We start from the raw sequence: 12787 nt of genomic DNA, 5'->3' as shown, positions 1-12787 counted from the left end.
TAAGATGGTAAACTTAATCTGTAAATTTGTGTGTTCTGACTGCTCCACCACCATCCTGGAATTCTGGGAGAATTCTACCATGCATTTGAGGAATGAATAATACCAAGTGATACGGTTTGGCTGTGTCCCCACCCAAATTTCATCTTGTAGTGCCCATAATTCCTGTATGTTGTGGGAGGGACCCAGTGGGAGATGATTGAATCATGAGGGCAGGTCTTTAGCATGCTGTTCTCAAGATACTGAATAAGTCTCACGAGATTTGATGGTTATATAAACATGGGAGTTTCCCTGCACAAGCCCTCTTCTCTTGTCTACTGCCCTGCAAGACATACTTTTCACCTTCTGCCATGACTGTGTGAGGCTTCCCCAGCCATGTGAAACTGTAAGTCCAATTAACCTCTTTCTTTTGTATATTGCTGAGTCTGGGTATGTCTTTACAGCAGTGTGAAAATGGACTCATATACCAAGTCTACACATACCCTTACAGAAAACTGAAGAGCAGGGAATGTTTTCCAACTCATTCTGTGAGGCCAGCATTACTCTGATAGAACACCCAGACTAACACATTGTAAGAAACGAAGACAACAGACCAGTTTCCCTCGTACATATATATGTAAAAGTTTTCTAAAATTTTTTTTGATAAATAGAATCCAATAGTATATTAAAAGGATAACACATCATGAACAAGGAGAATTTTCAGGAATACAAGATTTCTTTACCTTTGGAAAATCAAACAAAATTCACCGTATTAACAGAATAATAATGAAAAACCATATGATTAGCTTAACAGATGCAGACAGCATTCCACAAAATTTAACATCCATTCCTGCTAAAACACTGAACAAACAAGGAACAGAAGGAAACTTCCTCAATCCATTAAAGGGCACCTATGAAAAACCTACAGTTGGCCAGGCGTGGTGGCTCATGCCTATAATCCCAGTACTTTGGGAGGCTGAGGTAGGTGGATCACAAGGTCAAGAGATCGAGACCATCCTGGCCAACATGGTGAAACCCCATCTCTACTAAAAATACAAAAAAATTAGCTGGGTCTGGTGGCATCTGCCTGTAGTCCTAGCTACTCGGGAGGCTGAGGCAGGAGAATCACTTGAAGCCAGGAGGTGGAGGTTGCAGTGAGCTGAGATTGCCCCATTGCACTCCTGCCTGGCAACAGAGTGAGATCCTGTCACAACAAAAAAAACAAAAACAAAAAACTACAGTTAATATTATACTTAATCACAATCAGGAACAAGGCAAGTATGTCCACTGTCCTTTGTATTCAACATTTCACTATAAGTTCTACCCAGTGCAATAAGGCAAGAAAAGAGGTAAAAGACATAAAGATTGGAAAGGCAGAAGTCAAAGTCTTTATTTAAAAACATGATAATCTATGCAGAAAGTCCTTAGGAGTCTAAAAAAAGTGAATTTAGCAAGTTTGTAAGATACAAGGGCAACATATACAAATCAATTGTATTTCTATGTGGCAGCAGTGAACAATTGGAAATTGAAATAAAAAACCAATACCATTTACAGTAGCATCAAACACTGAAACCTTGGGAATAAACTTACAAAAGATGTGAAACCTGCACACTAAACACTGCAAAATATAGCTGAAGGAAGTTAAAGAAATCCTGAATAAATGGAGAGAGATGTTAATGGACCATAATATTTAGTATTGTTTTTAATTCTGCCCCAAAATGATCTATAGATTCAAACTGATAAAACTCTAATAAAGCTTTTTGGTAGAAATTGACAAGCTGATTCTTAAAATCATATGAAAATGCAATGGACCTAGAATAGTCAAAACAACCTTGAAAAAGAACAAACCTGGAGGACTTATACCACCTGATTTCAAAGACAATATGGTATTGATGTGAAGAGAAACAAATAGATCAATGGAACAGAGAGTCCAGAAATACATCTGTACAACTACAGATGGTCCTCAATTTATGATGGGGTTATGTCCCAAAAAACCCATCTTAAGTTGAAAATGTTGCTAGTCAAAAATGTACTTAACACACCTAACCTACTGAACATCATAGCTTAGCCTAGCCGACCTTAAATGTGTTCAGAATACTTACGTTACCCTGCAGTTGGGCAAAATCATCTAACATAAAGCCTATTTTATAATAAAGTACTGAATATTTCATGTAATTTATTGAATACCAAAAGTGATTACTGAAAATGAAAAAACAGAATGGTTGTATGTACTGGAAGTACAGTTTCTACTGAATGCGTTATCACTCTTGCACCATCATAAAGTCAAAAAAATGCAGATAAGTGTGTTCATTATCTTGATTGTGCTGATGGTTCCACTGTGTATATGTATGTCAACGTACATCAGATCATACACACAAAATATGTGCAGGTTATTGTATGTCAGTTATACTTCAATGAATCTGCAAACAGTGTAATGAAAACAAAAAGATGAAGAGCGCGAAGTTCGTAGGCTGAATGGAAAAGAGATACCACCAAGCAGGGAACCAAATTAAGCACAGGGTGGAGGCCCTGGAGGATAAGGGTCAGGAGAGGGGAAATGTGGTAGGTCTCTCTCTCTCTCTCTCTTTTTTTTTGAGACAGAGTTTCACTCTTGTTGCCCAGGCTAGAGTGCGGTGGCGCAATCTTGGCTCACCACAACCTCCACCTCTCAGGTCTCTTAAGTCAAAAGGCTGTGAACTTCTGTATCCCACATTAGGATAGCAGAGTCTCCAAGGGCTGCATTTGGTTGCTGCTAGATGGCCTTGCCAGGCTAGATAAGCACTGGGCTGTCTGAAGAAGACCTCCTGCATAGTCTGGTCTTCTGTTTTCCTGTGTATATGACATGCTTAAGTTAGGATTATGTCACTCAATCACGTCTGCACTGGTACAGCACACTAGCTGGCCAGGTCAGGGTTTGTCAGTAGTTACGTTTTAAAAGCTGCCCATTTCTGAGTTATGCATATCTACTAATAATTGGTATAATATGGAATGGAAATTAACTGTGTCATCCAACTAAACTTCAGCTCAGTTTCTGGTGTGTATATCAATGACTTCTAAAGATGTCAGAATGATTTAGATACAATGCTTTTGGTCTAGAACAGGGGATATACACTCAAATAGTTAATCAAAGGTCTGATCCTTGATGGGCTTAAGTAGGAGAGGCACATACTTCTCTCTTGGGGAGGGAGGGGAAAGGACCACACCATTCTAACTCTCTCAGCCAGTCCTCTTCCACTATACATATATAGGATGTGTGGTACTTGGGATTCCTGTATCATACTTAGCCTTTGATATGGCTCTTGAAACTAAGAGACAACAGAAAATGTTGAATTTAACAACCAATTACAATGCTTATTAGAGTGTTTTTATAAACTCTAAGGTGTTATGCAAGTGTCGTAGTTAATAAAATAGCATATCCAACACTCAACAGAGAGACTGGCCATCTTGCCACACAGGAACTTGAGGACTAGATAAATCCTCTCCCTTGGATAGAATTAGAGAGGGTATGGAATTTAGGAATTAGAATATAACTAATTACATTAATTATCCATAGTCTTTAAAATATTTTAAATTAGAAACAAGTCTATTTAAAGTTTTAAGATTTACAAAGAATGAAACTTTTCATTAAATGAAAGAAATAGAGGGGTTAAGTCAGGCAATCCTCTTTTACATTAAGAAAGTTAAGAGACATTGGCTCAAGCCCTGGTTCCCTCTGAGTTTATGGGGAGAGGTCACATGAAGTGGGTGGGTGGAGAAGACAAAGACACAGAGGGATGCTGATGAGGAAAGATGGGGGGTCCTTTTCTGTTGACCACGAACTCGGAGGTAAAGCACAGTTGAACAGCAGCCTGCTGGCCTCATAGCACCTTTTAAGTCCCATCTGCCCTCGTGTGCTGGGGACAGGAGGTGGTGACAGAGGGTGTGGGTCATGGCCAGAGGTTCCTTTCCTCAAAGCAAACAAGCAAACACCACATATGGCTCCCCAAAGCCAGGACTTCTTTCCTTTGGTCAGTATGCTGGGACTTTTGTTAACACATTAGATTTTCTCATGTATTTGCCTTCAGTCAAGTAAAGCTTATGTTTTCATCCTTTGAACAAATCAGATGTGGCAAATCTTGAAGGAGGCGTGGCTCTCCCCCACCACTGTGCTGCCCAGTATGTCATCAGGTGGGCTGGTGAGCGGAGCACACAGCTGTTTTCAGCTGATAAAGGGGAGAGGAGATGTGTCCTTGATTTTATTTCACTTTCTTTGGTATGTGTGGGCACGGTGCCAAGATCTTGTCTTTTTTTTTTTTTTTAACTACTTCAGTTTCACGAAAGGTAATTTAATTTTGTTCTACAGTGAATCCTAATTGATGTTTTTACTTTTGGGGGGTGGAGCGGGTGCTAAATTTTTGTTGTTTTCTGTGTCTGACTGGGCAGGGCTTTGTCTTGTCCCTTGCCCCACCCTGCCCAGGGCCTGCCACTTAGCAAGTACTCTGTACATATATGTTTGATGAGCAAGGGCCCGAGCACGAATGCCCAAGGTGCAGGCACGGTACTGCCAGCTGGAGAGTCAGGCAGCAGCATGGGTATTCTTCAGCACAGTTCCTTTCCGGGAGGGTATTTCTTTTCTGTGTGATCAACAAGAAAAGGAGTCCCCAGGATAATTTTATACAGGTCAGTCTTTTTGTATATACACTGCCCCCCCATATGTAAAACGGATTTAGCACATGCCTTTCCAAAACTGCAGTGCCTCGCCTCCCTAAACTGCTTGTGGCTAATGGACTCTGTATCCCACGTGGAGCTGTGCTGCTGCCACAGCCTGTAGAAGGCCCGGGGTCTGGCCTTGGCAATGACTGTGGTTCATGAAGTGGATAACACAATGACACATACATGTTCTCTGAGGGAACCTTGGTCACTCACAGCCCAGGGAATTTATGTTATTGTAATTTTGGTTCTGAGGTGTTCTTTTATTATTACTTTTATTTTTAGTAACAGCTTTACTGTGATGTAATTCATGTACCATATAATTTATCCATATTAAGTATACAATTCAGTGTTTTTAGTTTATTCACTGTAAGTGGTGCAACCATCACCATTATCAATTTTAGAACATTTTCATCACCTGAAAAGAACCCCATGCTTCTTAGCCATCATTTCCTGCTCCCTATCCCACCCACACCCCTAGGCAACCACTAATCTGCTTTTCTGACTCTATGGATTTGCCTCTTCTAGACATTTGTTATAAATGGAATCACGCAACACGTGGTCCTTTGTGTCTGGCTTCTTTTGCTTAGCATGATGTTTTCAAAGTTCATCTACCAGTACCTCATTCCTTTTTGTAGCTGAATACTATTCTGCTGTATGGATAGACCACGTTTTGTTGAGCCGTTCATCAGTCAGTGGACATTCCACTTTGAGGCTGAGTTATGCTGCTACGAACATTTGTGTAAAATCTGAGGATTTGTTTTTATATTTTTAATCTATGTCACTTTGAACTGAGACATGTACAGGTACACAAGTTTGGCTCCCTTTGGAATTCGAAGACACAGTATTGATGGCAGTGGAAGTCACATGTCATGCAGCTGAATAGACTACAGGGTAGCTAAAAGGAAGCACTCGTTCATGCAGCTGGGCCTGATTTTAGGGAAAGTAAGCTTGAAATAATTTTCTCTGTATTTTTTACTAATAATTTTCTGTGTGTACCTAAAACATATATTAGCACAAATATTTATCATTTCAAATATGATGTTTTTGGCTAAAAAAAAAAAAAATAAGGGTCTGTGCCCTCAAAGCACTCATGTTCAGTCTTGCTTAGGGCAGAAGGGTGGCTGTGGGGTGTGCATGGGGACAAGGCAGACCTCCAGCATGTAGGGCAACGTGGTGCCTCTGCTGGGATGAACGGGGCACTGTCAGAGTGCCAGGGGACAACTCAAACCAGACTTAGGGTGAAATGGTAGGGACATTGGGGGAAGCTTCCAGAAGGAATTTCATGACCAGGTTGGAATCTACAGGAGGAATGGGTATAAATCAGCAAGAAAAACAGGGTAGAAGGCCGAGTGCAATGGCTCATGCCTGTAATCTCAGGACTCTGGGAAGCTGAGGCGAGTGGATTATCTGAGGTCAGGAGTTCGGGACCAGCCTGGCCAACATGGTGAAACCCCATCTCTATCAAAAATACAAAACTTAGCTGTGTGTGGTGGCGCATGCCTGTAATCCCAGCTACTTGGGAGACTGAGGCAGGAGAATCCCTTGAACAAGGGAGTCGGAGTTACAGTGAGCCGAGATCGCGCCATTGCACTCCAGCCTGGTGACAGAGTGAGACTCCGTCTCAAAAAAAAAAAAAAAAAATCAGGGTAGAGAGGAAGGAGAGAGTTCCCAAGCAGAAAGCTGAGCATGTTTGAAGCGTCACTTGTTCAGGGAGTTGAGAGTGGGACTCACGGCGAGGTGTGATGGGAACTGCAGATGAGAGGAGCAGGGAAGGGCCTGGTATCCCTGATAGCTGCAGCAGGTGGTCTGGACTCTCTACCTTATGAGCTGGCTGGTCATTAAAGGTAGCCCCATGAGCAGATCTGCATTTTGGCCACTCAGAAGGGGACACACAGGGTCAAGGGTGGGATCTTGTTTCCTCTGTGGTGGGAGCACAGGTCATCTCTGGGGTGACAGTGGGAAGTTTGAGGAGGTGGGGGGACTCTGAAAGAACCAGTGTGGAGAACAAATTGGGGAGCAGGGGTTGGAGAAGCAGCTTCAGGGATATTGAAAAGATGAATATTTTAAATCTGCATCATCAGACATTATGGAGATCCCTAGGGATGTGGCAAAGCACTACACTTACATAATTGTGCTTCAGTATGTCCCTTGCCTTAACTGAGTTGAACTTAGTTAAATTGAGCTGCCTTAATTGAACTGAAAGTGCCAATAAAAATAGAGAACAAAAACTGCCAAAACGAATTCTGTGGATGCTGGAGCACCAGCCATCTTCAGTCTCACGTCAGCCAAGACTCAGCAGCTCCCTTGTCGATTTCACATATTCGTTATTTATTCTTGCTTTGAAATGAAAAGCCTGGAAGAGAAGCTAATTATTAAAGGGAATCAAGGAGTCAGGCAGCTGTGGGGGTGGGGTGGGGAGGAGGAGATTTAGGTGAGCTGTTATTTGGCTGCCATTGGGACGCCACAGTATCTCAATCCTAGAGTTGGAGGGCAGTTAAATGCAGGGCAGGGCAGGATAGGGGAGGCAGACTACCCGGGGCGTGGTTGTAGGGACCTAAGGAGATGTGTTCCTGCATGTGTTGCTGTATGAGGAACTGAGGCTCAGAGAAATCCAGATGGTGGATAGAAGTTAGGTCCGTCTGACTCCAAATTGGTGGTCTTCCTGCTCCAGCCGGGTGCCACACAGTGAGATGCAGAGGTGGCAGCAGGGGCCCTGCTGTGGCTGTCCAGGGCACGTGGTACACACAGGAAGTGGCAGAGGCGGCGTCATCACATTGGCCATTCCTTTGTTTATTAAATTCTCTTTAGATGGGGAGCCCTCCCTGGGGCTAAGAGTAGAATTACTTTCACCTTCTGACCATTACTACACTTCTCAACCTGTGTATTCTGTTGCTGCAGATGAGAAACACCATATAATGGTTTCAGGGGACTAGATATACTTGCATGGCAAGGCCACAATTATGGGCCCGGTGGGCACTTCAAGGGGACATTTAGTCTGTCTGCATTAAGCCAGGCTTCTCTTCTAGCTCTGTGATGCAGCTGGCTCTCAGAGAAGAGCCCCTGGGGAGGTAAGACCATGCTTATAATAAGATCCTGCCACACATGCAGATGTCAGAGCAACCCAGATCACCTCGGAGTAGGCACGCTGTACAGCTGAGCACATGACTTCTGCTCCTTTGCTCAGAGCAATGACTTGTGGCTTTTATTCTTTGTCCAGGTATGTACCCTTTGGTCACAGCAACCCAGGATGCTGACAGCAGCCAGAAGCTGGCCCACTTGCTGAACGCCGTGACCGACGCTTTGGTCTGGGTGATCGCCAAGAGTGGCGTCTCCTCCCAGCAGCAGTCCGTGCGCCTGGCTAACCTCCTGATGCTCCTGTCCCACATCAGGCACGCGAGGTACGCGCCTTCGGGAGCAGCTCGGCTCAGGCGTGGGGTGGGATTATGTGCTCAGAGGAGGGTGAAGAGATTTGGGAAGTGTTTGAAAGTTAAGGAAAATAAATGCCTGAAAGGGAATGGGGGATTTGTCAGCTTACACACCTGTAACCAAAGATGGGCACAGAGTGGGCATTGAAGGAATGTCACGTGGTATCTTACAGGATCTTCATGGCATCCAGTGGTGGCTCATCTGTTTTTCAGTTGCTGGGGTTTATAGCCTGTTTATGGAGTCCTAAAAGGGGCAGTTCCTCCCTTTACATGAACTGCCACCCCTCTTTACACCACCCAGGGCTGAGGCCCTGAGGTCATTTTGTCGTGGAGAGGCTAAGACCTGCTCTCCTAGATGGCCCTTTAAGCTGGTGATATGGAGAAGTGCACAAAGGCTTCCCTAAGAGTTGTTCTTTTGATGGCATCAGGATATTAAGGACAAGACCTAAGAGAAGTGCTACGCCAAACAGATTTAGGAAGGCAAGGCTGAGGGTAGGGCATGTTTCTGATCAGGAAATGTAATCGTGTGCAGGAAATGTAATGGTGTGCGGTGGTGGCTACTGCTGGTACAGTGATGCTCAGTGCTTGGTGTCACCCAGAATGGAGGGTAGACTTGCCCTGGAGCTCGAGGAGGAGAGGGGAGAATGGAAGGTAATTAAGTGCTCTCTGAGGAGCAAGTATAAAGACTATGGGGAAGGATGATATATACCCCAAGAATCTTATTTTTTTTTTGAGATGGAGTTTTACTCTTGTTGCCCAGACTGGAATGCAATGGCGCCATCTTGGCTCACTGCAACCTCCGCCTCCTGGGTTGGAGGGATTCTCCTGCCTCAGCCTCCCAAGTAGCTGGGATTACAGGCATGTGCCACCACACCCAGCTAATTTCGTATTTTTAGCAGAGATGGGGTTTCGCCAGGTTGGTCAGCTGGTCTCGAACTCCTGATCTCAGGTGATCTACCCGCCTTAGCCTCCCAAAGTGCTGGGATTACAGGCTTAAGCCACCATGCTTGGCCTTCACCTCAACAATCTTAAAAAGCAAGAGGAGAGGAAGAAGACTTCTGCCTGCTTCCCCTTTAATGGTTACTCAGCACACAACCATTTGCAGAACAGATACACTTGATCCTGTGTTTGTAGATTCCTTAATTGTGAATTTATCTGCTTGCTAAAATTTATTTGTAACCCCCAAATCAGTATTCATGGTGTTTTTGAGGTCATGAACAGAGTGGCAAAAATTTTGAGTCACCCTCTATGCACAGTCCCAGCTGAGATGGAACAAGCAGCTGCTCTCCTACTGTAAACAAGTGTCCTTTATTTGGTCTACTTAGTGTCATGGTTTTACATTTTTTGCTTTTGGTGGGCGACTTCACTGTTTAAATTGGGCCCCTGGTGTGGTGCTGAAGAGCTGTCTAGTGTTTCTCAGTGTGAAAAAGCTGTGATGTGCCTTATGGAGCAAGTACGTGTTCGATATGCTTTGTTCGGGCCTGAGTTACAGTGCTGTCGGCCATGAGCCCAATGTTAATGAGTCAACAATATTAGATGAGGCATCTTTAAACTGAAACACACATAAAACAAGGTTTTGTGATTAGCTAATGAAGATGTGACCAGAGGCTTGCAGGAACCTAACCCTGTGTTTCCCCTAGGAGTGATAATTCAGTGTTCACAGTGACTTTATGGAACATAATTGCTGCAAATAATGAGAATCGACTGTCCTATGTGCCAGGCCATTGCGGGTGTGTGGTGGGGCATAGAGGCTGACAGGACACTCCTTGCCCTTGACCATAAATTATCAGGGGAAGCTGGATGCATGTGCCATGGAGCAATGGGCTGGCGGAAGTGTGGGGGTGGGGATGGGGTAGACTGGCTGTGCGCAAAGAGAGCTGGGGAAGGGTTTGGTGTCCTGTGGCTGTCTCAGAGGAGGGAATCTCAGCACCTTTTTGTCCCCATAGTAACAAGGGCATGGAACATCTGCTCAGCATGAAGTGCAAAAATGTGGTCCCAGTGTATGACCTGCTGCTGGAGATGATGAATGCCCACGTGGTTCACGGGTGCAAGTCCTCCATCACGGGGTCCGAGTGCAGCCCGGCAGAGGACAGTGAAAGCACAGAGGGCTCCCAGAACCCACAGTCTCCGTGACGCCTGGCCCTGAGGTGAACGGGCCCACAGAGGTCACAGGCTGAAGTGTGAACTCGAGTGTGTCAGGAGCCTGGGCTTCATCTTTCTGCTGTGTGGTCCCTCATTTGGTGATGGCAGGATTGGTCATGTACCTTCCTTCCCCTGACCTCCCCACCTCCCAGGAGACAGGGTGAGGAAGCCATAGTTTCCTTGTTAGCAGGGCGCACACTTGAATGCAGTGTTTTCATAGTGAACAGCCTCACAGGATCTCGATGTGGTCTGTCTTACTTTCCATCTCCCTTCCTCCCCTTTGTGAAACATCTTAAAGGTTTTGGAATGAATAGTGGACATGTGACCTGGAAGGGCTGCGAATCAGAAAGGGGAGAGGAAGTGACATGCTTACAGGAAGTGGACTAACCCTTCTTGTGCCGCACACACTACCCTTCCCTTTGAGTTGACCTTTGTATGCTCTTTTCTGGACCACTTGATTGTAAGACTGAAAACCCCTGTGACAATCGCGTACCTACCTCCCAGGCCTGTGGGGACTGATCGTATCATGATGCTTATTCTGTCAAAGGCCAAAGGGACCGTAGTCAAGCTGGGATGTGAGTCACGTTCTCTCTCTGACCTTGCTGCCAGCTACACACAGATTCGTCCCTCTTGATGTGCATTCACAGAGCCTGCCAATAATTTGCGGTATGTGTGTATGAGAGTGTGATCATTTTCATGGAGGACTGTGGGAGATACAAATCTCCCTGCTCCTGGAGCTGCCGTTTCTTAAACCTCTGTTGTCCCATGGGGCCAGCGTGGGTGCTGGAGAAAGGCCGTGTTTGCAGGAAAGGGGTTCTCTCCTGTGGGTGTGGGTGACAGCCAGTGTTTCCCTGGGGGAACTGTGGATGCAGTTTCCATCCACAGTGGAAGCAGCCACCCCAAGCAGTCAGGGACACTTTGGGCTGTGGGTGTGCACAGCATGCTGTTTTGTGAATGGATGAGTAGCCACGCACCCCAGTGTGTCAGCTCTGGGGCCACACTGCATAGCCTTGATGAGTACACCCCTTGAACAAGACCCAGTTTGTGAACTCTCCTGAAACAGAAATATTTAGGGATAATTATTTATAGCAAGAAAGAATTCTTTTACACTTGAGAGCTCTTTTAAAAAGATTTTATGGTGGTTTCTGGGTGAAAAAGAAACAGTAAAAATATTAGTTCTTATTCCAAGAGGAACACAAATAGGACATGAAGAAAGGCGCCTCTGAAATGACAGTTTTAAGTCACTTTTTTTTTTCTTTTTGAGACAGAGTTTCACTTGTTGCCCAGGCTGGAGTGCAATGGCGCAATCTTGGCTCACTGCAACCTCCACCTCCAGGGTTCAACCAATTCTCCTGCCTCGGCCTCCCGAGTAGCTGGGATTACAGGTGCCTGCCACCACGTCCAGCTAATTCTGTATTTTTAGTAGAGACAGAATTTCTCCATGTTTGTCAGGCTGGTCTTGAACTCCTGAACTCAGGTGATCTACCCACCTTGGCCTCCCAAAGTGCTGAGATTACAGGCATAAGCCACTGTGCCTGGCCTTAACTCACTTTTTAAAAGATTTGAAATTTTCAGTTTTGGAAACAGTGAATGTGCAAAATGAGTAACAGCATACTTTGGAAGCAAGCAATGAAATAATCATGTTTGATTACTGTAGTAATGTTTTAAACAATTACCTTGTGATATATTAAATATATTTTCTTTTTGAAAATAGGTTCACTTTGGCTAGCATATCCTGTATTTACTAAGTCATTAGGAAGATTACATTCAGTGTTAGATTGATTTCTGCTAGTGAGACATTGAATAATCCTTAATTTTGATATTGGTGCAGTTTTACTAAAAGTTGAGCTTAGGTGTTTCAGAAGTGCTTGGACAAGTACCTAGAGAACACACTGCTGTCTGCGTTCTGAGGCAGTCTGAAGTTATTCTTAGTGACTCAGTGTTACAGCCTTAGTAAGATTTAGTACAGGTAGGATAAGCATGATATCACAGGAACCAGGGAACCAGTTAGTGTCAGCTTCTTTCTTCCTGGCCAACCTAGAATCCCCGACTCCCAAGAGAGGGGTTTGGAAGCTGGAGAGGAGGAAGTAAGAGGCAAAGAAGGCAGCCTTCAACAACTCATTATCTTCCAGTGAAATTCCATTAAACGTATTTTTAAAGGAGACTACCAGGTAACAAAAACATAAAAAACCAAAACAAGGTCAGATGTGGTGGCTCATGATTGTAAATCCCAACACGCTGGGAGGCCGAGGCAGGCAAACCATGTGAGCCCAGGAGTTTAAGTCCAGACTGGGCAACATGGAGAATCCCTGTCCTACAAAAAATACAAAAATTAGCCAAGCGTGATGGCGCAGGCCTGTAGTTCCAGCTACCTGGGAGGCTGAGGTGAGAGCATCACCTGAGCCTGGGGAGATCAAGGCTGCAGTAAGCTGAGATCATATCAAAGCACTCCAGCCTGGGCGACAGAGGGAGACCCTGTCACACACACAAAAATTACCAGCCAGGTGCAGTGGCTCATGCATGTAATCCCAGCCCTTTGGGAGGCCAAGGTG

The 12787-nt window shown here is 44.7% G+C and overlaps 1 protein-coding gene across 2 annotated transcripts in view; it reads left to right on the top strand.

The window, feature by feature from the left end:
• Nucleotides 1–12787, top strand: part of ESR2 (estrogen receptor 2) — a 62219-nt gene that overhangs the window by 44790 nt on the left and 4642 nt on the right. The window contains exons 7-8 of one of the 2 annotated variants that reach the window (XM_012464174.2): nt 7886–8066; nt 10040–10464. In XM_012464174.2, the coding sequence (XP_012319597.1) occupies nt 7886–8066; nt 10040–10226 (368 nt within the window). In that variant the 3' untranslated portion in view covers nt 10227–10464. Of the gene's footprint in view, nt 1–7885; nt 8067–10039; nt 10465–12787 lie in introns of those variants that run through there. The other variant, XM_012464175.2, reaches the window with a different exon arrangement.

The sequence above is a fragment of the Aotus nancymaae genome, unplaced genomic scaffold, assembly GCF_030222135.1.
Source record: "Aotus nancymaae isolate 86718 unplaced genomic scaffold, 86718_ANA_hifiasm-v0.15.2.pri h1tg000011l, whole genome shotgun sequence".
In the NCBI taxonomy this organism is placed as follows: domain Eukaryota; kingdom Metazoa; phylum Chordata; class Mammalia; order Primates; family Aotidae; genus Aotus; species Aotus nancymaae.
Note: the sequence above shows the minus strand (reverse complement) of the source record. Positions and strands in the feature narration are given on the sequence as shown.